The sequence below is a fragment of the Ostrinia nubilalis genome, chromosome 9 (assembly GCF_963855985.1).
Source record: "Ostrinia nubilalis chromosome 9, ilOstNubi1.1, whole genome shotgun sequence".
In the NCBI taxonomy this organism is placed as follows: Eukaryota; Metazoa; Arthropoda; class Insecta; order Lepidoptera; family Crambidae; genus Ostrinia; species Ostrinia nubilalis.
The window spans coordinates 1,438,029-1,462,150 of NC_087096.1; the positions used below are offsets into that span (position 1 = coordinate 1,438,029).

Below are 24,122 nucleotides of genomic sequence, written 5' to 3' on the forward strand. Positions count from 1 at the left end.
TTTTCACATACTAAGGGCCCATAATGAAATTAGTATAATGTTTGTTTATGTAATAAAATTTGGTTTGAAATACCTACTGAATTGAATTTTTATTTCTTACTAGCTTTTTGGCTTCGCCCACGTGAAGTAAATTGTCACAGTTATGTGTGTTATAAAATATTTAGGTGCTAGCTCTTACACTATATAACTGGCGGCCGCATGTAGCTGCGCGTTGCCGCGAAGAGCAGTGAATGCAAGTGTGGTGCGCTAGATGGCGACACAGTAGCTTCTTGTAGCAGTCAGCCCTATGGCATCAAGACAGTACCGATCACTGACGTATGTCAACAAAACGGTGCTCGACTCTTAAGACAAGCTAAATTACACCATATTGTTGATGACATTGAGCATACATTTTTTTGAATACCTTCGCGAAGAAAAACTAATGTACGTAGTACTTATTATTATTCTGTGCTTATATTTAGTGCCGTGCCACTGTCTAAGTTGATTGTTAATTGTTATGTTAAAAAATTTAAGGTAGGTATATCTTGTCTTGACCAGTCCCCGAAGGCAGCGCCTGTTCACAGACATGACGTGTGAACCAGCCATCGCTTCACTCGACCATATTGTAGGGAATGTAGCGACCCGCCTCACACGCCACTACCCCAAAGACATTTTAGTGAGCATGACAAGTCCAAGATACCCTTCTGACTAAGTGCCAGATATAAAACTATTTAGTAGACAAGGTATGAAAACTCCAGACAGAAAAGCAAGGCACCATAATACAATAGAAAGAGATGGCAACTAATGTATCTATACAATTAATTAGGTACATTGTGAGAGCCTGAGAGACTTATTTCCAAGGTAATTTATCATTAAGGTAATCATTTGTAGTGTAATAAGCTTTTTTTAGTAAGTGTTCTTTAACTATACTTTTAAATTTATTAATGGGTAGTTTTTTATAGTCTTCAGGAACTTTGTTATAATAGTGAATACTCTGTCCCATAAAAGTACCATATACTTTTTGAAGTCTAAGATTAGGTATAGCTAATTTATTTTTGTTTCTCGTGTTAAAGTTGTGAACGTCGCTATTTTTCAAGTATTTATTTATATTTTGGTGAACAAATATAATACAATTTAAGATGTATTGTGAGGCGGCCGTGAGAATACCAATTTCTTTGAACTTCTCCCTGAGGGATGCTCTTGGTTTCAATTTATAAATGGACCTAATAGCTCTTTTTTGTAGGATGAATATAGTTTCAAAATCAGCTGCCTTTCCCCATAGTAAGATTCCATATGATAGCAGGCTATGAAAGTAACTAAAGTAAACTAAGCGAGCTGTTGGAATATCAGTTAGAGATCTTATTTTCTTAATTGCAAAAGCAGCTGAGCTAAGCCTACTTGCTAGAGCTGTTATATGGGGTCCCCACTGAAGTTTAGAGTCCAGTGTAAGTCCCAAAAATATCGTCGTATCCACAAGCTCAATTGTATCATTATTCAATATTATTTGGGTATCAACAGATTTTACGTTGGGCAGAGTGAATTTAATACATTTTGTTTTTTTAGCATTGAGCTGCAGATTGTTTGCGGTGAACCAACTTAGAACTCTTGATAGTGCATCATTTACATCGTCAAAGTTAGCCTTGTTTCTATTAATATTAAAAATCAAAGATGTGTCGTCGGCAAATAATACGATTTCACAGGAGTTCTTTACAAATGATGGAAGATCATTTATATAAATGAGAAATAATAATGGACCCAGAATGGACCCTTGAGGAACTCCCATTTTTACGGGTGACCCACATGAAATAGTTCCGTTTATATCTACTCTTTGAATTCTGCCACTGAGATACGATAGAATTAATGAAAGTGCTGAATCCCTGACTCCGTAATATTCTAGTTTTCGAATTAGCGTTTGATGTTCAACACAATCGAAAGCCTTTGATAGGTCGCAAAACACCCCTAAGGCATTCTGAGAATCCTCCCAAGCCCCAAAAATATGTTTGAGGAGAGTAGCACCAGCGTCGGTAGTGGAACGACCCTTAGTAAAACCAAGTGCACTCGCAACAGCTATTATAAACATAACTTTAATACTTTACCTTGGCATCTGCCGGCTGAATGCTGGTGGACAGCTTAACAATCTCGCCCTCAGCGGACGCCATGCCGACGATCTCCTTGTTGGCGTTGAACTCCAGCGTGTAGATGCCCTCGAAGCACTTCTTCAGGTGAGGTTGCACTTTCATCGGGTCCTTTGTCTCCGACAGGATCTCCAGTAGCTCGTCGTTTGATAGGAAGAAGAACCTATACGAGAACCGGGAGTGAGAAAATATGGTCCAAATGTAATCGGCAGATAAGGGTTGGGGGTATTTTGACTCATTTTGCGCTTATGTTCACGAACCTTTTTGATTTGACATAAACCATGCGTCACATAATTAAAAATAACTAAAGAAAGTGAAAATGTATTGTGGAAATCCTTGGACATTTTTTTATGTGACAGGAGGCAATCTTTAGGCGAGTCCAAGTCTTTCATCCTTTTTCCAGCAGTGGACGTCAACATTTGACTGAAACGAACAAAACAAACTGTCGTCGTCTTAAGTAGTCTCTAACATAGCCTTGTTTTTCGAGTCGACTTTGTCACGCTTTATTCTTCAGTAATGCAGAATGTAAAACCGCACTCAATGGTCCACTCCACGAGTGCACAAGAAAAGCTGCAGTGCGGGAGGAATGGCGACGGATTGTGAGACTTGCCACCGGACCTGGTGTGACGACCACGACCACTCTGGCAAGATTGTAGCGACGAAGAAGAAGAAGAATGCAGAATGATTCTTTTAAACTTGTAGACATGTCTACAATTTTATCCTGACCTGGGGAAGAACAGCCGTTTCTTCTCGCGGTAGTCGTTGAGCCCGCGCTGGATGTCGTCGAGCAGCGCGTTGTTGTAGCGCAGCTTCTTCAGCAGCCCCGGGTAGTCGGTGGCGGGCAGCACCAGCGGCTCCTTCTGGGTCGCGCCATGATGCTGCCACTCCTGGAGCGACTGACCTGGGGAAGAACAGCCGCTTCTTCTCGAGGTGTGCAGCACCAGCGGCTCCTTCTGGGTCGCGCCATGATGCTGCCACTCCTGGAGCGACTGACCTGGGGAAGAACAGCCGTTTCTTCTCGAGGTAGTCGTTGAGCCCGCGCTGGATGTCGTCGAGCAGCGCGTTGTTGTAGCGCAGCTTCTTCAGCAGCCCCGGGTAGTCGGTGGCGGGCAGCACCAGCGGCTCCTTCTGGGTCGCGCCATGATGCTGCCACTCCTGGAGCGACTGACCTGGGGAAGAACAGCCGCTTCTTCTCGAGGTGTGCAGCACCAGCGGCTCCTTCTGGGTCGCGCCATGATGCTGCCACTCCTGGAGCGACTGACCTGGGGAAGAACAGCCGTTTCTTCTCGAGGTAGTCGTTGAGCCCGCGCTGGATGTCGTCGAGCAGCGCGTTGTTGTAGCGCAGCTTCTTCAGCAGCCCCGGGTAGTCGGTGGCGGGCAGCACCAGCGGCTCCTTCTGGGTCGCGCCATGATGCTGCCACTCCTGGAGCGACTGACCTGGGGAAGAACAGCCGCTTCTTCTCGAGGTGTGCAGCACCAGCGGCTCCTTCTGGGTCGCGCCATGATGCTGCCACTCCTGGAGCGACTGACCTGGGGAAGAACAGCCGTTTCTTCTCGAGGTAGTCGTTGAGCCCGCGCTGGATGTCGTCGAGCAGCGCGTTGTTGTAGCGCAGCTTCTTCAGCAGCCCCGGGTAGTCGGTGGCGGGCAGCACCAGCGGCTCCTTCTGGGTCGCGCCATGATGCTGCCACTCCTGGAGCGACTGACCTGGGAAAGAACAGCCGCTTCTTCTCGAGGTGTAAAGCACGAGCGGCTCCTTCTGGGTCGCGCCATGATGCTGCCACTCCTGGAGCGACTGACCTGGGGAAGAACAGCCGCTTCTTCTCGAGGTGTACAGCACCAGCGGCTCCTTCTGCGTGGCGCCATGATGCTGCCACTCCTGGTGCGACTGACCTGGGGAAGAACAGCCGCTTCTTCTCGAGGTGTAAAGCACGAGCGGCTCCTTCTGGGTCGCGCCATGATGCTGCCACTCCTGGAGCGACTGACCTGGGGAAGAACAGCCGCTTCTTCTCGAGGTGTGCAGCACCAGCGGCTCCTTCTGCGTGGCGCCATGATGCTGCCACTCCTGGAGCGACTGACCTGGGGAAGAACAGCCTCTTCTTCTCGAGGTAGTCGTTGAGCCCGCGCTGGATGTCGTCGAGCAGCGCGTTGTTGTAGCGCAGCTTCTTCAGCAGCCCCGGGTAGTCGGTGGCGGGCAGCACCAGCGGCTCCTTCTGGGTCGCGCCATGATGCTGCCACTCCTGGAGCGACTGACCTGGGGAAGAACAGCCGCTTCTTCTCGAGGTGTGCAGCACCAGCGGCTCCTTCTGGGTCGCGCCATGATGCTGCCACTCCTGGAGCGACTGACCTGGGGAAGAACAGCCGTTTCTTCTCGAGGTAGTCGTTGAGCCCGCGCTGGATGTCGTCGAGCAGCGCGTTGTTGTAGCGCAGCTTCTTCAGCAGCCCCGGGTAGTCGGTGGCGGGCAGCACCAGCGGCTCCTTCTGGGTCGCGCCATGATGCTGCCACTCCTGGAGCGACTGACCTGGGGAAGAACAGCCGCTTCTTCTCGAGGTGTGCAGCACCAGCGGCTCCTTCTGGGTCGCGCCATGATGCTGCCACTCCTGGAGCGACTGACCTGGGGAAGAACAGCCGTTTCTTCTCGAGGTAGTCGTTGAGCCCGCGCTGGATGTCGTCGAGCAGCGCGTTGTTGTAGCGCAGCTTCTTCAGCAGCCCCGGGTAGTCGGTGGCGGGCAGCACCAGCGGCTCCTTCTGGGTCGCGCCATGATGCTGCCACTCCTGGAGCGACTGACCTGGGGAAGAACAGCCGCTTCTTCTCGAGGTGTGCAGCACCAGCGGCTCCTTCTGGGTCGCGCCATGATGCTGCCACTCCTGGAGCGACTGACCTGGGGAAGAACAGCCGTTTCTTCTCGAGGTAGTCGTTGAGCCCGCGCTGGATGTCGTCGAGCAGCGCGTTGTTGTAGCGCAGCTTCTTCAGCAGCCCCGGGTAGTCGGTGGCGGGCAGCACCAGCGGCTCCTTCTGGGTCGCGCCATGATGCTGCCACTCCTGGAGCGACTGACCTGGGAAAGAACAGCCGCTTCTTCTCGAGGTGTAAAGCACGAGCGGCTCCTTCTGGGTCGCGCCATGATGCTGCCACTCCTGGAGCGACTGACCTGGGGAAGAACAGCCGCTTCTTCTCGAGGTGTGCAGCACCAGCGGCTCCTTCTGCGTGGCGCCATGATGCTGCCACTCCTGGAGCGACTGACCTGGGGAAGAACAGCCTCTTCTTCTCGAGGTAGTCGTTGAGCCCGCGCTGGATGTCGTCGAGCAGCGCGTTGTTGTAGCGCAGCTTCTTCAGCAGCCCCGGGTAGTCGGTGGCGGGCAGCACCAGCGGCTCCTTCTGGGTCGCGCCATGATGCTGCCACTCCTGGAGCGACTGACCTGGGGAAGAACAGCCGCTTCTTCTCGAGGTAGTCGTTGAGCCCGCGCTGGATGTCGTCGAGCAGCGCGTTGTTGTAGCGCAGCTTCCTCAGCAGCCCCGGGTAGTCGGTGGCGGGCAGCACCAGCGGCTCCTTCTGGGTCGCGCCCATGATGCTTCGCCACTCCTTGTCCACGTCGCGGAAGTTGCGCGCCTCGGTCGGCATCTGACGCATGATGTCCTCGGAAGAGAATATCGGCTCCAGGTACATCCATGTCGCTTGGCACTGCGGCACACGAGCGAAGAAGTTTTGATAAAATTTTGATTGAATTGACTCTGTGACAGTGAGTCTGTGGGCACGAAACTGGCGACGAGAGTGTCGTTCCCACAGAGGAACAGGTAGACTCTACCTGTTCCTCTGTGGGAACGACACTCTCGTCGGTAGAGAAAATAAACAAGCTCATTTTACTCATGCTCGCTACGTGTCATATTCATCAGTGACACGTAGCGTCGCGTGCGCAACGCAAGCATTGTTTGTCAAAAACACGGAGACGTCGCGCTTGTAGACTGCGTTAAAAATATTTGGTCACGTATAATATGCATAAAATACATCAAACTCCCACACTAGCATCTTTCGAACGACGTCTTGCCAGCGCTCGCGCAGTGTCAACATTTTCTGGGCAGACGACAACACTTGAAAGACTAGTATGGGGAGTCCATTAATTTCGTCATTCCTATTTGATGACAAACTTGACCTTCACTGGTTGGGTTTTTATTGGCGGTCAAGCTGTAGATCCTGGCTACACAGGAGCTGCAGTGGTTGGAAAAGAGAGGTGGGAATAGTCCCGTATTCCTATTTGATAAGACAAAGACCTGCAGCCACTGGTCCAGGATATCCTGCATGCTGATCAGCTTCTCCTCCCAGGCCACCATGTCTGCCTCGAAAGCCTTGACGTAGGGCGAGCCGCGCATGGTCTGCGACTTGAGGATATGGTCGTCCAGCTGCTGCTGGATGTCGTCCAGCCCCGTCAGGATGCCCACGCCCGTGTCTCTGGTAGAAGAAACCAGATAATTGTCAGATATTTTCTATTTCATTATATTAAAATCATTAATTACGTGCTAGTTCTAACTTACTGTGTAAGAGACCTGTACAAGAACCAATGTAACGGAAATAGCCCGCTGAACTGCCAAACTTTAATGGTACACAGGTCGTATAACTGATGGCTGTTGGGACAGAAGTTCTTGAGTCTTAACAAAGACCTGTAGGCCTAGGCGCCATGATAAACGTTTATAAAGGCATTTTAACGATCTTACGCGATAAGCCCATACATTTGACGGTTACAATCATTGATAAGATTTTATCACGGCGCGGACCCTAGCCACTCGTTAGACCAGCGATCTGAAGAAGATCGTGGGAAGATCCTGGAGGCGGGCAGCGCTGGATCATTTGTTGTGGAAATCCCTCAAGCATACCATTATCCAGAGTGGCCGACTTTTGGTTGAAAGTAAAGATGTCAGTATAACATCATTGGAAGGTGTATTAGATGTTCCACTGCCGATCGTACTGTGTATAGTCCTAAATCCGTATTCACGTGTCATTTCAATAGAACAATGACTCAATAGATCGTTCAAATCGACTCAAAAAATTGGGCGATTAACACGTGAATACGAAAAGTGACTCCAGCGATCAAATCGCTTGCATGTCGTTGAAGTTTTGTTGCGTGAATTAGGCCACTGGTTTGCAGTTACCTGTAGGGCACGACCTCGAACTTGACGCCGCACCACTCCTCCTTCATCTTATTAAGCGCGCGCTCGAGCGAGTACTCTTTGGAGGCGTACTGCTCGATTTCCTCCAACTGCGACGCGTACACGTGCACGCCTTGTTCCACCATGTCAGCTAGAGTGGCTTCGGGACCGTGTGCTACCTCCACGCCCACTAATTCGCTGATCTTGGCCCAGTGGCGGTCACGCATGCCCTATGAATTAAGAAAGAAAAGAAAGAAAAATGTTTATTCAGTATCATCGACAATACACTTACAATAGGTACTTAACATTATTTAATGAGAAGGTAATTACAATGATACTTTATTTAATGAGAAGGTAATTACAATGATACTGAAAAGGTATCCACTCAGCATGGTGTCGTAGCATCTCAGTCGAAGCTTTCAAACTCTTATTGACATAGGCTGTTGCACCACCTAACTTTGACCGTAAATATGACGATAACCGGCGTTTTTTGTATGGAGTTTGACAGATTTTTGACGTTTGTCAAAGTTAAAGTAAGATGGTGCAACCCAGCCTTAGTCTCAGTAGTCAAAAAAGTGGCTCAAGTTCGCATATTTGCCGGTAATGGTGGCCATGTTAGAGGTCATGTTATAATAATGAAATACGGATTCTGGCAATTCCAAAATGGGATTATACGCCAGGTTATACGACCTCGGACCAATAACACTTAAGTATCTTTCATACGCACAAAGCAAGTGGTATAAAGAAGTAGTTTTGGTGCATCTTGAAAATGCTATTCATCTTGATTACAATAAAATGGAATTCTGAAAGCAAAGCGCTGGATGCAGACCGCTACCAAGCGGAGAATCTGGAAATCAATGGGGAATTCAGCAGTGGACGTCCTGTGACTGATGGTCTGTTTAATTTAATAAGAAGTGATTCTAAACTATCTTAGGGCCCACGCCCACGGCGATGTTTTGCACTGTTTTAGCGCGTTAGTAGCGCGTTGGCAACACTTCCGTAGTGCGTTGCAAATGCGACTAACGCTTGTTAGTAGCGATGCTGTCGTTATGTAAAAAGTTGCCGCGGGCGAGGGCCCTTAGGCACGATAAGCAGTCAGTAAACAGTAAGAGTAGGCGCACACCGTTGATTTTTCGTCGGCCGATAGTTTAGTCGGGCTGTTGATCAGTATGGGCATGTATGGGAGTGCGCACACTACGCCGATTCGATTTGGCCGATTCTTCATACAATTTGAAATCGGGCACAACTATCGGCCAACCAAAAATCAACGGTGTGCGCCTACTCTAACTATGCAATCATCAAAAGAAGGTTCACTTACCTTGTTACATATAGCGCACAGCACCGGCAGCAGCACTTTAAACTTCTCCAGCTTGTTGCGCACCATATCAGCGATACGCTTGGCTCCAGGGTATTCAAACAGCTGCTTGCCCAGCTTGTACAAAAGCTTCCACCACGCCTCCACGTCCTCGGCGATCTGCTCCGCGTCCAGACCCAGGAATGGGCCGTGGTACCTGGTTACAAACTTGTTACAATCACCAAATAAAAGAAGGAAGGTGAAGGAATAAACTTAGACCTTTGTTGCTCCCGGATAAAAACTGCAATGTAATCTAGATGAGCACGCAGATGACTCAATTAATGAAGATTTCAATAAACTACATACGTGCTTCGTAGGCGAAGTTAAGCTGAAAGTCACTAAAATAAATGAATGCCACTTACACGGTGGAAATAAGAAGGGGTTGAAGTTTGCAGAACAAGTCAAATTGAAGTGTTTACTAAAATGTTTTAGTATTTCGAATTGCTCTATTTCCTAAGCACATCTCGTTTGTAAGTCAACATCATCGGTTACTGGACTATTTCCACGTTCCATTCCCACCGCTGCAATTCCTGTGTAGCCAGAATTTACAGCTTGACCGCATTGTGGGACTCTCCCCTCCAGAAAGTCGGGAGCTATCCACTAAAACCCGACAGTGTCCTTCGGAGCCAAAGGATCGGTTACCATTTCTCGTAGCCGTCGTAGAAGTCGAAGGAGGTGTGCCAGAGCTTGTGGAAGGGGTCGATGCCAGCCAGCATGGTCTGCAGGCTGAAGTACACCGAAAGCTCTTGATCCAGCAGCTGCTCCTCGTTGATTATGTCGTCCGCTTCGTATTTGTCTTCCTAAGAGTAGTTTAATTTCTCTATAGCCTCGTGTTAAGGCATAGCGTATGCATATGCATTGCATTTTATTGTAATAATATACCAATAATCAAAATGACGCTATCAAACGGCCAATCTGGAAATCATTGAGGGAGGCATAAGTTAAAAGTAAACGTCTTGTGGCCGAGATATCGATGATTGCAATACAAATAGCGGATTTAATACCAATTATTATTACAGAAAACCAGCGTTTTTGTTAATAAAAAAGCATATCTTAGGTCTGTAACGACCAGCAGGAATGCGGTCAGCCGTCCGCTAAAAATATGTATTGAAACAGACGCATGATAGTGCGCATAAAAACAAATTTTCAATACACATTTTTGACTGCGGTTAACCGGACGGCTGACCGCACCCCGGCCAACCGCATAGTGCGTTCCTGGCCTTATAGTGCGAAAACTTCTGAAATACTCTAATGCCCGTTCAATCCCTAATTTTTAAGTGACCCCCATGAAAACAAAATGCTTGTTATGTGTTACCATAGGGGTCACTTAAAAATTAGGGATTGAAGGTGAAAACGGGCATAAGTGTTTCTGTACAAAAATTATGTCCAGTTCGTGACACATACATAAAAATCTTAATAAATAAGCACAGCCAAACTCACCATCAAATTCTTGAAGATCTCATCGACCTTTCCCACCACATCTCTCAACAAATCCAGGTTCAGCAGTGGTGGGTCGAACCTTCGGAACAGCTCCAGGTCTTTCTCATGACGCTTCAGTTTCTCCTCGAAGATCGCCTTGCGGCTGCGCAGCTTGTCTTCAGCCATGGTCTTCTTGGTGTAGAGGGTTTTGAGGGTCAGGTCGATGGTTTCCTCCATATCGAGTGGCCAGAGGAAAACGCGCGTGTTCAGGTTTATGTCTTCGACTGTTGAAAACATACTTTTTAACACTAATCTTATAGATGTGTAATAACAGCTAGGTAAGGTTTTCTGAATGACTAGAAGGGAGATTTACTAGAAGAAAGAAATGCATAGTATGATTCACAAAACTGACCAAGACCAATCAAGATTTAAGTGCGTAGCTTATCAGCGAAACACTTGTGTGGCTCGTTTACTATTATGCTGAGTGCCTAATCTGCGACTTGATGGTGTACATGAGATCAACGTGACATTCAGGCATTAAGGCCTCCCGCTCACTAGGCAGCCTGACTACCGCAGCCAATCCAACATAAAAGGGAGCCCGCGAACTAGGCAGCCAAGAGTATTCATACGCTGATTAGTGTGCGGGGTCGCTAACACATGCCTTTGCATGGGCACTGGTCCCAAGTTCCAAGTCTTTCCATGAGGGAACTTCAGACCCTCCACGACCCTCTCTAAGACAAAACGGAAGATTTGCCCTACACTCCCCAGTTCAGTAGGTCTAGAGACAAGTGGCACCTTTTGATCGAATCAAAAATCGAAGCCGTTCACGAAGCGATATAACTCCATACAAAAAACGGCCTTTTGACATTACAACTGTCACGTTTACTCTTGTCTAGGGGGGCTGGTTGATATTATGGCTTTACAAACTCACAGTTCAAATGCGCGTGCTGCATCAGGAATATCACATACTTGGCGGTGGTGCGCGACTTCTCTTTCAGGTCAAACATGGCGCAGTCGCGGCAGTCCTGGATGTAGTTGACCAGCTCCACCAGCTGCGCCGTCGTCTCCGGGCTCTTGGACGAGCGCGAGATCGCCTCAAAGCATAGGGACTGGTCCCAAGCTCCAAGACTTTCTATGGGGATCTTTAGATCCCACGACCCTCTCTAAATCAAAACCGAGGATTTGTCCTACACTCCCCAGTTCAGTAGGTCTAGAGACAAGTGGCACCTTTTGATCGAATCAAAAATCGAAGCCGTTCACGAAGCGATGTAACTCCATACAAAAAACGGCCTTTCGACATCACGTTTTGCCTCTTGTCTAGGGGGGCTGGTTGATATTATGGCTTTACAAACTCACAGTTCAAATGCGCGTGCTGCATCAGGAATATCACATACTCGGCGGTGGTGCGCGACTTCTCCTTGAGGTCGTACATGGCGCAGTCGCGGCAGTCCTGGATGTAGTTGACCAGCTCCACCAGCTGTAGATGCTGACGACCATAATACACATACTCACAGTTCAAATGCGCGTGCTGCATCAGGAATATCACGTACTCGGCGGTGGTGCGCGACTTCTCCTTGAGGTCGAACATGGCGCAGTCGCGGCAGTCCTGGATGTAGTTGACCAGCTCCACCAGCTGCGCCGTCGTCTCCGGGCTCTCGGACGAGCGCGCCGCCATCTCCTCGTAAACGTTGCAGATGCTGATGAGAACATTAGTTATTGATACTTTACTTTTTTTTTTAAGAATATTAGTACATAATTGTCCTGGTAGCCCCTCGTACTAAGATAAATATGCTTGTGTTACGAATAGGCTAGGCGGCGGCAGGGTTCGAGCCCGCTTTCCTCGGATGTCGGAGTCAGCCAGTTCGACCCCTTCACCGTTCGGTTATCGTGTGCAACAATGTACAGAAGACAGTACATGAGACTATACGTCATTTTAGTTGCTAAATCTATTACATACCATATAAGAGGCCACCGCGTTTAGTTTGACGTACAGATGACAGTGGCATAATGTAAACACTGGGATATCTACATCCTTTCAAACACATGACGTCTAGTGCTGGCGTAAAGGCCTCTCCTCAAAGATTTCCGCAACGAACCCGTCCTACGCTACCCGCATTCAGATGCTTCCCGCGACCTTCACTAGATGTCAGTCCACCAAGAGGGAGGTCTGCCTACACTACGTTTTTCGGGTCATTTGATGGTCTTCTATTTAGAAAAAGAGGTACATGCACGAACATAGCGATTACTTTCACCCTGTGAAGAATTTGCATCTTGTGCTTGACCATCTGCCATTTAAGACGATGCTTGTCATGCAAAACTATATAACATACTAAAAAACATTGTTATTACAGATTGATATTGTGCTCTGTACTATCCTTAAATAAATAAATAAATAAAAGCAGTGCGAGTGTACTCACGCGCGGTTCCACTTGCGGTTGACGGCGATGAAGTGGTCGACGATGTGGCTGCGCAGCCCGTCCACCACGCCCCACATGGTGTCGTTGATGGGCCCGCAGTCCAGCATGACCATATTGAGCGGGATGTCCCGCCGAAGGAACAGGATCTCGTCGCGGAGCTCTTCGTACATGTAGATGCGGGCGGAAAAGTCCTGGAAGAATGTGACCATAGCTTGTGAAAACATAACTTTAACCAACTGCACTGTAACTATAATAAAATAAGCATTTATTTCTTTCTTTCACATTCCAATAATACAGTAAAACACAAATTGCTATGTACTAATTGAACAGGGTAAGATTGTGAGAGAACTGGAGTCTGAACTAGGCGAGAAGCCTGTACTACAGAGCGCCAGTACACTTCTCTCTCGATAATGGCCGGAGCACATAGAATTTATTAAAGTTATTTTAAAACTAGACAAAAAACTAGAAGAGTATTGAAAGAGAGTGTGTATAAGGAGAAGCGTAAGTGATGTGAGAGTGAGTGTAATGAGAGTGTGAGTGTATGTGAGTGTAGGTGTATGTGAGTGTAGGTGTATGTAAGTGTGAGTGTATGTGAGTGTAGGTGTATGTGAGTGAGTGTGCGTGTGTGTTAGTAATGAACCATCTGCCCATATTACAGTTACCTAATTGGTTGAAGCAGGTTTTCCGTTTCAGCATACGTCAAGGATTGCAAGTAATTTGAGACCTTGTACTTACAATAAAATTTTGGCAAGGAGTGTAACTATGCAATTTATGAATTTGTAAGCTGTTTGTTTTCTGAATAAAACTAAATTAAATTAAACATCGCACTTTTCATGACCCGAAATCCATACTGGATGATCCACTACGCTCTGATCACATGGGGTACGTCCACATTGTACTGCGCTAAGTGCTTCGCGGATTCGGTGCCAAGTAGATCGTGTGATAGTCGGAATAAATGATTCATTCTATAGTCCAGTCGCCGAGCACGTAGAATTTCGTCCAATGACCCCAAGCTACCCATCCTTATTGTTGTCGCGACTATGCGACGGGCGGCTGCAGTGAGTGTGTGAGCGCGACAGCAACATGGGTAGCTTGGGGTCATTGGACGAAATTCTACGTGCTCGGCGACCGGGCTTTAGATCATGGATTTTGTGAGGTCCCCAAGCTACGACATGTTATTTGCTCAGCAGAATTTAATGAATTTTGCGAGGTCTTCAAACAATTTCAACGGCCGATGGAACAGAAAGGCTCTGGAGTGAAGGCCACGTACCGGAAAGCGCAGCGTAGTTCGTTCACCCACAATGTGAACCGACGATTTCATGAAGGTATCAGGAAGGCGCTTGTGGAAATCATTGGGGGAAGCCTATGTTTAGCAGTAGACGTCCTATGGCTGAAATGATGTTGATGAAACACTTTAAGTAGTACGTGAGTACCTTGAGGTACGGCGCGGGGTCCTGCGCAAAGAACGCCAGCAGATCCTGATGCGCAGTGCCATCCAGGATATAGTAGTAGTCCTGGAAGCAGGACAGGTAGCGCGCGGGCCCGGCGCGGTTGGAGCCGAAGTGCTTGATGCATTCGTTTACGACGTCCAGCATATAGGTTTCGTCAGGGAACACTGCTGATAGGTACGGCTGCGGTCGTACCACATCTGGATGCAATAAGAGAGACGTAATTTTAATTAGCAACTTGATGATACAATGGAAGATCGTGCTTTGTAATTTACAAATTGTGAAGGTTAACGTCCAGCTGTGAACCACTAGAGCATAGCAATGAGTAGGAAAATGATGTTGCCTTATCCATCTGCTCAATATGAGAGGTGCAACACCTACACACATATAAAAGGTTAATATCATGCAATTTTCACCGGAAAACGCAGCGTGTGCCATCCACCCAGAAGGTGGTAGCAGACGCGTTGGTTGCAGGCCGCTACCAACAGGGTAACATGGAAAGCATTGGGGGAGGCCTATGTTCAGCAGTGGACGTCCTATGGCTGAGATGATGATGATGATGATGATGATGCCTCTTCCATCTGCTTAATATTAAGTTGTGTCCACGCTAAAGTGCCATGAATGAGAGATGCGAATTACAACACCTACGCACGCGAATATAAAAGGTTAATATCAAGCATTGGCCGCTTGATGAACTTTTGTAATTGCGGTACTTGTGGTTTTTAGGCCTAATATGCGCGCCCCGATAAACTTACCATGGCGTTTTACCGACGCACGATAAGCCCCTACAATTGTTTTCCAAAATCGTCGATAAGACTTTTCCATGGCGCGTATCTATTTCGGCTCGTCACAAATATACCACTCACTCGGGTACATGACGCTGTCGACGCTCGGCAGCTGGTAGTTGACGTTGATGATGGCGTGCACCCACTTGACGATCTGCTGCCGGACCTGCTCCAGCGTGGGCTCGAAGCCGATGCTGGTGGAGCCAGGCGCGCCCACCACGCGGATGCGAAGCAGCGGCCGCTTGATGAACATGTAGTCGCGGTATGTGCCGCTGTAGTTGTTGCCGTCCTAACGACAAATGAAAAAGAAAATATAAAACACTGTTTTTTTTTTAATTTATAATGTTGGTTGGAGAGGCGCCCGCTGAAAACCAGCGTCGGGGCACGCGTGGCTCGATTAATGCTGAGCGGGCGCCTTTTTGGCACAAAAATATGCGTGTATAGTTTTAAGTCCCTTTGTTCTGTTTTTTCTTTTTTTTTTCTTTTTGTGTCAAATAAAGTTTTTTCTTATTCTTATTCTTACTATAGCAAATTTAAGACGTTCCCTTTTCCATAATAATTAATATTTACGGGATTGCTACCATGTACCTTAATTTTGAGTTTCCGATATTATTTCCGTAAATAATAATTATTATCTTAGTGACCTGGAGTTACCAAACGTCAAAGAGATTGTAGAAAAGTCCTGTAAAGCTTACAAACAAAGACTTCAGCGTCAAGAAAATGTACTTACTGCATCCCTTCTAAATTCTGAGAACTCTACATTCAGGCTCAGGAGAAAGCGAATAGCATCGATCTGAAGAGTTATTGTAAAGGAATCGAGGTGACACACATCATGGGATGTGCAGAACCAGAACTGTCACACTCACAAATTCATCCAATCTGATAAAGGCTGATAGCTGATCGCAGATAGAATAAAAGGAAAAAAAAATCTTAGTAACCATGAAAGGAGAATGCCCAAGTGACTATGGGAGTTGGTATCGCTATCAAATTCATTGTACATTAATCGAATAAAGCTTAATTTATAGTATGCATACAGGACTATTTGGCACAGTTATTTTTTTTTTATAAAACTCCGGACTTTGACGTAATTTTGGTTTAAGTGAAATGAATGGTGTCCATTGGCATAGCTACAGGTTTTACCTTAGAATACTTGTTTTATATTTGTGGATAGTTACCCTGCCTAAAAAAAACCCTAGCTACGCCAAAGCTAGCGTTATTTGATAAGGATCAGATATAAACACAAAATAATCTTGCGTGCATACCAATGTTATTTATACCATTTTGCAAGGGGAAAAGGATTTGTGGTTAGCCCTGACTACATAAGGACAGGAAAAAATCAAATGATATCGCGAGCTAACTACGAACAGCGCCATCTATTGACAACCGTGCGAACTACGTAGTGTCGTTGCTCGGTGATAGGTGTTGCTGATTGCAGCTCATTGTTACAATACTTTTTATTAAAATCGGATTTTATTCCGGAGGTTTTACAATTTCTTACTACTTTCGCAAATCATTACAAATGAAAAAAGGAATTTACGGTGTGGTACCCTCAATGTACAATTAGATTTCGAGCGATACCACTTTTGGGCATTCTCCTTTAAAACAATGTTCCCGTCTCCAGTTCAGTTTGATTGGAGGCTAAACTGAATCCTGGCTTTAAAGAAGTTGCAGTCGTGGGAGCGAGAGATGGGATTAGTAAAGTGAGGGGCTAGAGTTTAGTGGCTACAGGATACAAGCTATTGACTAGGGGGCAGGGCCGTAGCTAGGGTCGAATTTGAGGTAGGGCAGCATTAGTTACAGGTAGGGCGGAAGTAAAAAAATTATCTTGATCTGCCGTCGAAACACGGGCTCCTAAATCAATCACCATGTATATCACCATCATGTGAATAGTTATTCGTAGACAAATAATTACTGTGACAGTGCATGAGCATGGATCTAAGAACTATTAAATCCTCAATGATGAAGAACAAGTGAATAAGATGGTTGAACTTCCAGATTTGGATGTAGAGATCCACGTCTGAGTGAGAGTGAGGTAATAATTAATTATTGGGTGGGGTGATACGAGTAAATAGAAACGACCAAAAATATCATTAAGATCACATTGTTTTTGCGTACTTATTATAATAATTAACTAACATAATAATAAAAAACATTTAAAACAGCTGAATTCTACGATTCGCCATGTTATTAAAAATGCGAAGAACTTCGTTCAGATCAACTGATTTTGTTCTTTTTTTTTCAAAGGCCAGAAATACCATACCAGCCATTCTCTCGTGACCCATTGACAGCCTTTGAGCACAGTAGATATATGAGCTAAAGCAGTACGGAAACTTAGCCCTTTCGGCGAGTTAAATACCTACACTTCAACTGAGTGTTAGGGTTGGCACTCTTAATCTTTATAAAATTAATAAGGCTCTGACTTACTTATTTATTAAAACGTTTATTTAGGTTTTTTAATTATCAAATACCTAATGGAATAAATAAATTGACTAAGTAGTTAACAAAAAAATAAAACGTTAATTAGGTTCTATAATGATCGAATACATAATCGAATAAATTGATTAAGTACTATTAGAGGCCGGTAGAAGATATTCTATTCTCATAAATAAAATACCGGATACTTACTTTCACATAGCTATTACCTCATTTTAAATACAGTTCATCACTTAGTACAAAAGCGCGCGGAGCAAATTACTTTATCAAATAGAACACATAAATTGTTAAAAAGCGTAATTACGTAATTTAAAAGAACTATTACTAAATTAGATGTAAGCACTTTATTTAAAAAGTAATATTTAATCATTTTTACAATTCAGAATTAATACGAAGTTTAAAAAATGAAAGTTCTAGTTTTGAAGATGCCGAGTTCAAGCAGCCGTATACTACGCAATACACTCGTGGCATGTTTTTAAAAATACAGCGGACAGTGCATGCACTAAAATTATTATTAAAAACACAACGCGCGCGACACTCGCGACGGATGGACTGCGAGGTCCGCTTAGAGCTCGTGTAAAGCGTGCGTCTGTGTGCGTGAGTCTGATTTCGAGCGTTTGTATGAAGCTTCCGTACTGTTTGATTTATCTACTGTGCTTTGAGGCCTATTGATTGCAGTTAAAGTTGAAAACGTAGATTCACACACTGCAGTGCTACATCCTATGGTCGCCACAGACGCAAAAAGTTCATATGTATCTTTGAACGCCTCTCGTTGCCTGTACAAAACTTGCAATGTATTTTCCATTATATCCTCGTTACGACTCAAGTAAGCTTTAACCACACTAGCCTCTTCTCTTGATGGAATTTTCAGACCTGAAAAATTTGTTAAAATTGTAAATTGAACATGACAATTTTTTTGAATTATTTTTTTTTTTTAAACTTACCCAAATTTTTCAGTGGAACCATTTTATCTACATCCAACTCATCAAGACTTGCAATCGAATTAATTAAATCATCGTTGTCCGAAAACCTTCTTTGTAATTCAGCAATTAAAATGTCCAACGTTTCGAAATACTCAGACTTAAATGGCTCGTCGTTCTCATCTATATTTTGTCTGGCGGAGGAACAGGGGGTGTACGTCAAATAGTCATCCATCCGATTTGGTTTTTTTACTTGCCTCTTCGAGGTCTGTGTCCTATTTTCAGATTCGCCGCAGTCATTGCTTGTTAAAGACTTAGCTTCTTCCAGAATTTGATTATACATTTGATTTGATCTTAATTTAATAATTTCATCTTTGACACACTTTATGATTGTTATGGCATCTTTTAATCCTGCGCTTCGGGCTTGCAAAGCTGCGTCTGCAGGTTGTAGCGTGGATAAGATTTTTTTGGCCACAACCATGGCTATTCGGAATTCCAGATCAAGCATGACTTTTTTAATACCTATACTCTTGGCGACGTCATCACCGTTGAATCTGCCATTTTTAATTTCTTTCAAAGTCTGCAAAATCGATGAATAATTATCGTATACAACTTTTGTAACTGCTAAATGTCCAGACCAGCGTTGTTCGAGGAGTCGGCCAATCCTTTTTCCATCATATAAGGCAGCTATTTTGCCATGATGAAAGAATTCATGTAACATGATGCATTGGTCAAAAAATAAACGAATAAAAGTCATTTCTGAGATAGTCCTGATGACTATTAAGTGCAAGCGATGGTTATAGCAGTGGACGTAAGGAATTTTTCGGCCCAATTTATTTTCTATTCTAGTCGCAACTCCTGAAACTTTCCCACTCATTACACTTGCGCCATCATAGCATTGGCTAAGCATACAAGAGGGGTCAATGTTATTTTCCGTGAGAGTATTTAACGTTAATTCCGTGAAAGTGGCTGCATCAAGATTTTCAGTAGTCTTAACCATCAGCAACGACTCATTGACGACACCATCCTTGACGTAGCGTATTGCTAATGCAATATTTTCGCGGTTATTTTTATCTCTCGTCCCATCTTCCATTAGAGTAAACCATTTCACGTCAGATTCATTAATATCTTTGACAATGGAACTTCGTACCGCTTGAACCATTGCTTGAATTATTTAATTTTGAATTTCGGGTGAACGATATGTTGCGTTTTGTGGTATATGAGTGAGAACCTCGTTCAAATTTGGATCTTTCATACATGTGTATTCAAATAAATTCTGAAATAATCCTTGTTCTTTTTCTTCTTCCAAAATATAATTTCCACGCAAAGCTAATTCGTTGACAATTAGAAATTGTATTACTTCCATGATAGACTTTACATAATACCTATATTTTCTAATACTTTTTGATTTATTAACGTTTCAACACTGCTAGATGTAGATATTCTTTGTAATTTCTCCTGCCACATCGACATAGCTTGAATATGAGAAATTGATTTTTCATGTTTTGGAAAACCAGTTTTAGAATCAGTGGCATTTTTCCAGTTTCTAAATCCTGTGGAAGTGTACGAAGTCTGTTTGCTTCCATGAGGTAAAAATTGCTGGCATGGATAGCAAAAAGCAGCATCTTTCTCGACAGAATACTGCAACCATTTATAACGCTTGAACCAATCGGAAACAAAGGCCCTGTTGTGTTGTTTTGGATATGTGTCTAAAACAACTTGTTCTATTGGTTCTCCGATTTGTGCAATATCAGACGGAATACCATAGCTAACGTTACCTGTTGCTACGGAACTAGGAGTAGCGATTGTATTTGGTGCTTCCACCTGTTTTGAACAGTTAGGTTTTTCGTGGTCAATTTGCTCCTCAAGTCTTCGTTTTTTTCCAAAGAAAGCCCGTATATCTGTTACGGTCAAAGTGATAAATGTGAAAATTATGAATAATCGCCGGTTATTATGAATAATTACCGCATGATTTGGTAAATGTGATTAATATGAGGTCATTTATGTGTGTATAAAACTAAATAGGCGGCTTAGGGGTGGCCCAAGGGCCACCCCCGCCGCACCTTAACCTATTTTTCACTTTAAATCAAAACAATAAGTTATAGGCATCATGGAAAGGTAATATTATGCAAAAAACATTCCAAACTCATTATGCCAAATTATATTAATATATGATATCAAAACGTTCAAAAGTTTGGCTGTACACGAGCACGTACACAAGATGTTGTTCTCTTTTATGAAATTTGTTAGTACTAAGGTCGAGTTATTAAATAATCACTGTTAAATGTGATTAATTTATCACTTTTACCGCGACTGTCGGTAATTATTCATAATAACCGGTTATTATTAATAATTTTCAATTTATCACATTAACCGTAACATATCCATCGCGAAATAAATGAATCTTCAATTTATAGCAATACAAATAACAATTGTATCGATTTTTGTCTAAAGCACTCTTCACCGTACACTTCACTTAACCAAACTACAAACAATCATAATCAATCTTTAGGTCAGGTTTAAAAGGGGATTCCCCGTACCATAGATTGCAATATAGCCCATATTGCAGTCTATGGTACGGGGATTCCCTCTGCATCACACAGATATTGGCGCCCAGTACACGCTCAATCTGGATCACGATCCAGATCTTGCCTTCTCGCTCTTAGATAAGACGGTGTCCCTTTCAGACTCCTACGTGAAAGGGACATAATTCAGTTGAATCTTCAACTGTTGACAATTGTAAACAATTGAAAAGGTGGCTAAAATGTCATGGGCGTCCGCAAAAAGGGAAAAAAAATTAGCTGATTGAGAGGTTAGTCATCGAAAGTTTAATCTAAAAACTTATAAAAAAAAATAACTTTTTCACTTTTATTCTAATTAATAATGTCAATTCATTTATTCTTCTGTAATTGAAAATATATTTTAGTTAACTTAAGTATTACTATGGAAGTAATTAATAAATTAAGTCATTAATATTTTGAGGCTACAAATGACATTAATAATTAGACAAATGTAAATATATTTAGTAGCTTTTATCATAAATAAAACGTTTAATACGAGATAATATAATTATAAAAAAATTATGCAATTATGAATAATCGAGTAAAAATATTTCTATAGATTTACTTATATAAAAAATATATAGAATCACTTATATAGAAATATATAGAGTTTTATATAAGATGAAAATTGTTAAATCAGTATGTATTAGTTTTGAATGATTTGTATTGTGTATCACTATAACATAGGTACTGACAAAATTATTATAATGGATTATAAAAAAACGGTTATTTTGACTTACTACTTTATTTCTTTTTCTATGTTTTTACAATTAATCGACTTGAATTAATATTTTCGCGTGTAGCGGGCACTTTAGCATGGTTGTTTACAAAAAACAGTACGAAAAAAATGGCTGATGCTAACGTATGCGCACAAAAAAAATTGTGATGAAAAGGCCTATAAACCCTTAGAATAATAACTATAGCCCTATTCTAATTCTTTGTATAAACCCATCGCTTCATGAGATGGCGCTTCGAATGCCATCTATACACAGAACAAAGAATGTAACACTTTTTTTTGCATTCACTGATAAAACACCTGAAATTCAATAAAATATAAACAATATCCATTTGAGGTTGTTTTTGTTTTGACGTTTTGTTTTTATTCAGCAAAATGTCATCATGACATTTGTCATTGGTGCGTTCCGTTTCATCGGCTTTAGTTTGAACCAATACAAGAGTCTTACCATCACATTATAAATTTTGTTGCAAACTTAGATACCTATCGCTACATTTTTTTTCTCAAACTATGAACAAACAATTTAATTATAATAATTTATCTTAGTTTTAGATATTTTTAAGGTAGGGCATTGTGGTTTCAAGGTAGGGCATTGCCCCACAATGCCCCCCCCTAGCTACGGCCATGCTAGGGGGTACACCGTCAAATAATGATTTTATTACTGACGGGATTGCTACCATGTACCATAATTTTGAGTTTCGATATTTCGGCACTGTTGCAAGCGCCATGGTCACGGAGACGGTTATAGTGATTATGAAAATTTAAAACAATATACCGTCAAATAATGTATCAAATACAGGTGCAGGCGATCTAGATAGAGGCGGTTTTTACCGTGGGAGAGCCATGCTTCGGCACGAATGGGCCGGCTCGACCGGAGTGATACCACGGCCTCACAGAAAACCGGCGTGAAGCAGCACTTGTGTTGTGTTTCGCCGAGTGAGTGAGGGTACCGGAGGCCCAACCCCCCCCCCCCCCCCCCTCCCCACCTCCTAATGATAGCGCAGTTAAAAACTATTTTACCCCAGTACCAGCTGCGTTAGCGTTGGAGAATCCCTCCCTGGACATCCATGCTCAGGACACAACACACCTGAGCGTGGATGCCCAGGCCGCCCCTCGTACTCTGGGGAGGGCAAAACCGCGCTCAACACCTGGGGCAAGAGCAAATTTACCATGGCACCCCCTGCCACGCTGGCCGTGGACTTTTGCAATATCAGGGGCTTACACTCTAACCTCAATGCTGTTCACCACCACCTTGAGACAGCAAAGCCGGCCTTGCTTTTCTTAACCGAGACTCAGATATCGTCTCCTGCGGACACATCTTATCTCTCCTACCCTGGGTATAAACTGGAACATGCCTTTGTGCCTAGGGCCGGGGTGTGCGTGTACGTAGGGGGCAATATCAGTTCTCGACGCCTCAGCCACCTCGAAAGCAGGGACCTCTCCACCTTATGGCTCCGCGTAGACAGCGATGACCACCCCCGCGTCTACGCCTGCCTCTATAGGTCCCATAGCGGTGATGCCGAAACTGACCGACTCATTGAGCACGTCCAAATGGCTGCAGAATCAGTGCAGCAGCAGATCCCCTCTGCAGAGATCGTGATACTTGGCGATTTCAACGCCCATCACACCGAATGGCTCGGATCGAGCAAAACCGATCATGCAGGGAGATCTGTTCACGACTTCGCCTTCGCATATGGCTTGACACAACTGGTTACTACGCCCACGCGAATCCCAGATGTAGAGAGCCAAGAACCTTCACTGTTAGACCTTCTGCTGACTTCCCATCCGGATGGCTATCAGCTATCCGTTGGCGCCCCTCTGGGCTCCTCGGACCATTGCCTTATCCGGAGTACGGTGCCACTCACGTGCTCGCCGCGACCACGAGTTGCATGCAGTCGCCGCGTGTGGCACTACAGGTCAGCAGACTGGGATGAGATGCGGTCCTTCTTCGCATCTTACCCCTGGAGGCAGGTTTGCTTCACGCAGGATGATCCCAGCGTCGTTGCTGATCTTGTTGCTGATGTGGTGCTGCAGGGTATGGAACTTTTCATACCGTCTTCTGTTGTTCCCATTGGTGGCAAATCTCAGCCTTGGTTTAGTCAATCCTGCAAAAAGGTTTTACGCCGGAAGCAGGAATCCTACCAAGCCTGGGCAAATGCAGCGAGGCTACGGGATGAAAACACCAGCGCATTAAAAAAGGAGTTTAACTTTGCCTCTAGGTCTTTCAAAAGAGTCATTGCAAGGGCGAAGTCGGAGCACATTGGTAGAATTGGTGGGAAGCTAGAGCGTCTTCCTTCTGGAACTCGTGCGTTCTGGTCTCTTGCCAAAGCTATCCAAGGAAATTTCTGCACGCCATCATTTCCACCCCTGCACATGGGAAACGGTTCGTTGGCCCACGATGCAAAGGAGAAAGCCGATCTTCTGGGCAAACTCTTTGCGTCCAACTCGACACTGGATGACGGGGGACATGAGCCACCGATTATACCAAGGTGTGAGAGCTGTATGCCGGATATCCGGTTCCACCAAAGCTCAGTACGCCTGGCTCTATTTTCCCTGGATATCCATAGGTCGAGTGGGCCCGATGGAATCCCTCCTATCGTGCTGAGGACGTGCGCTCCAGAGTTAGCACCGGTTTTAACGCGCCTTTTTCGGCTCTCCTACCTCTCTGGCATAGTCCCGACCTCATGGAGGACAGCTTTGGTGCACCCGATCCCTAAAAAAGGTGACCGCTCAAATCCGTCCAACTATAGGCCGATAGCAATCACCTCCTTGTTCTCGAAGATAATGGAATCCAT

At 44.6% G+C, this 24,122-nt stretch overlaps 1 protein-coding gene across 1 annotated transcript in view; it reads right to left on the reverse strand.

Moving 5' to 3' along the window:
- LOC135074791 (dynein axonemal heavy chain 3) overlaps positions 1 to 24,122 on the reverse strand; it is a 111,827-nt gene that overhangs the window by 83,113 nt on the left and 4,592 nt on the right. The window contains exons 5-15 of the mRNA XM_063969171.1: positions 14,759 to 14,966; positions 13,878 to 14,092; positions 12,445 to 12,635; positions 11,540 to 11,724; positions 10,049 to 10,311; positions 9,251 to 9,408; positions 8,573 to 8,765; positions 7,258 to 7,484; positions 6,382 to 6,559; positions 5,532 to 5,794; positions 2,076 to 2,277 (exon numbers count right to left, since the gene is read on the reverse strand). Coding sequence (XP_063825241.1) covers positions 2,076 to 2,277; positions 5,532 to 5,794; positions 6,382 to 6,559; positions 7,258 to 7,484; positions 8,573 to 8,765; positions 9,251 to 9,408; positions 10,049 to 10,311; positions 11,540 to 11,724; positions 12,445 to 12,635; positions 13,878 to 14,092; positions 14,759 to 14,966 — 2,283 coding nt within the window. The remainder of the gene's footprint in view (positions 1 to 2,075; positions 2,278 to 5,531; positions 5,795 to 6,381; positions 6,560 to 7,257; positions 7,485 to 8,572; positions 8,766 to 9,250; positions 9,409 to 10,048; positions 10,312 to 11,539; positions 11,725 to 12,444; positions 12,636 to 13,877; positions 14,093 to 14,758; positions 14,967 to 24,122) is intronic.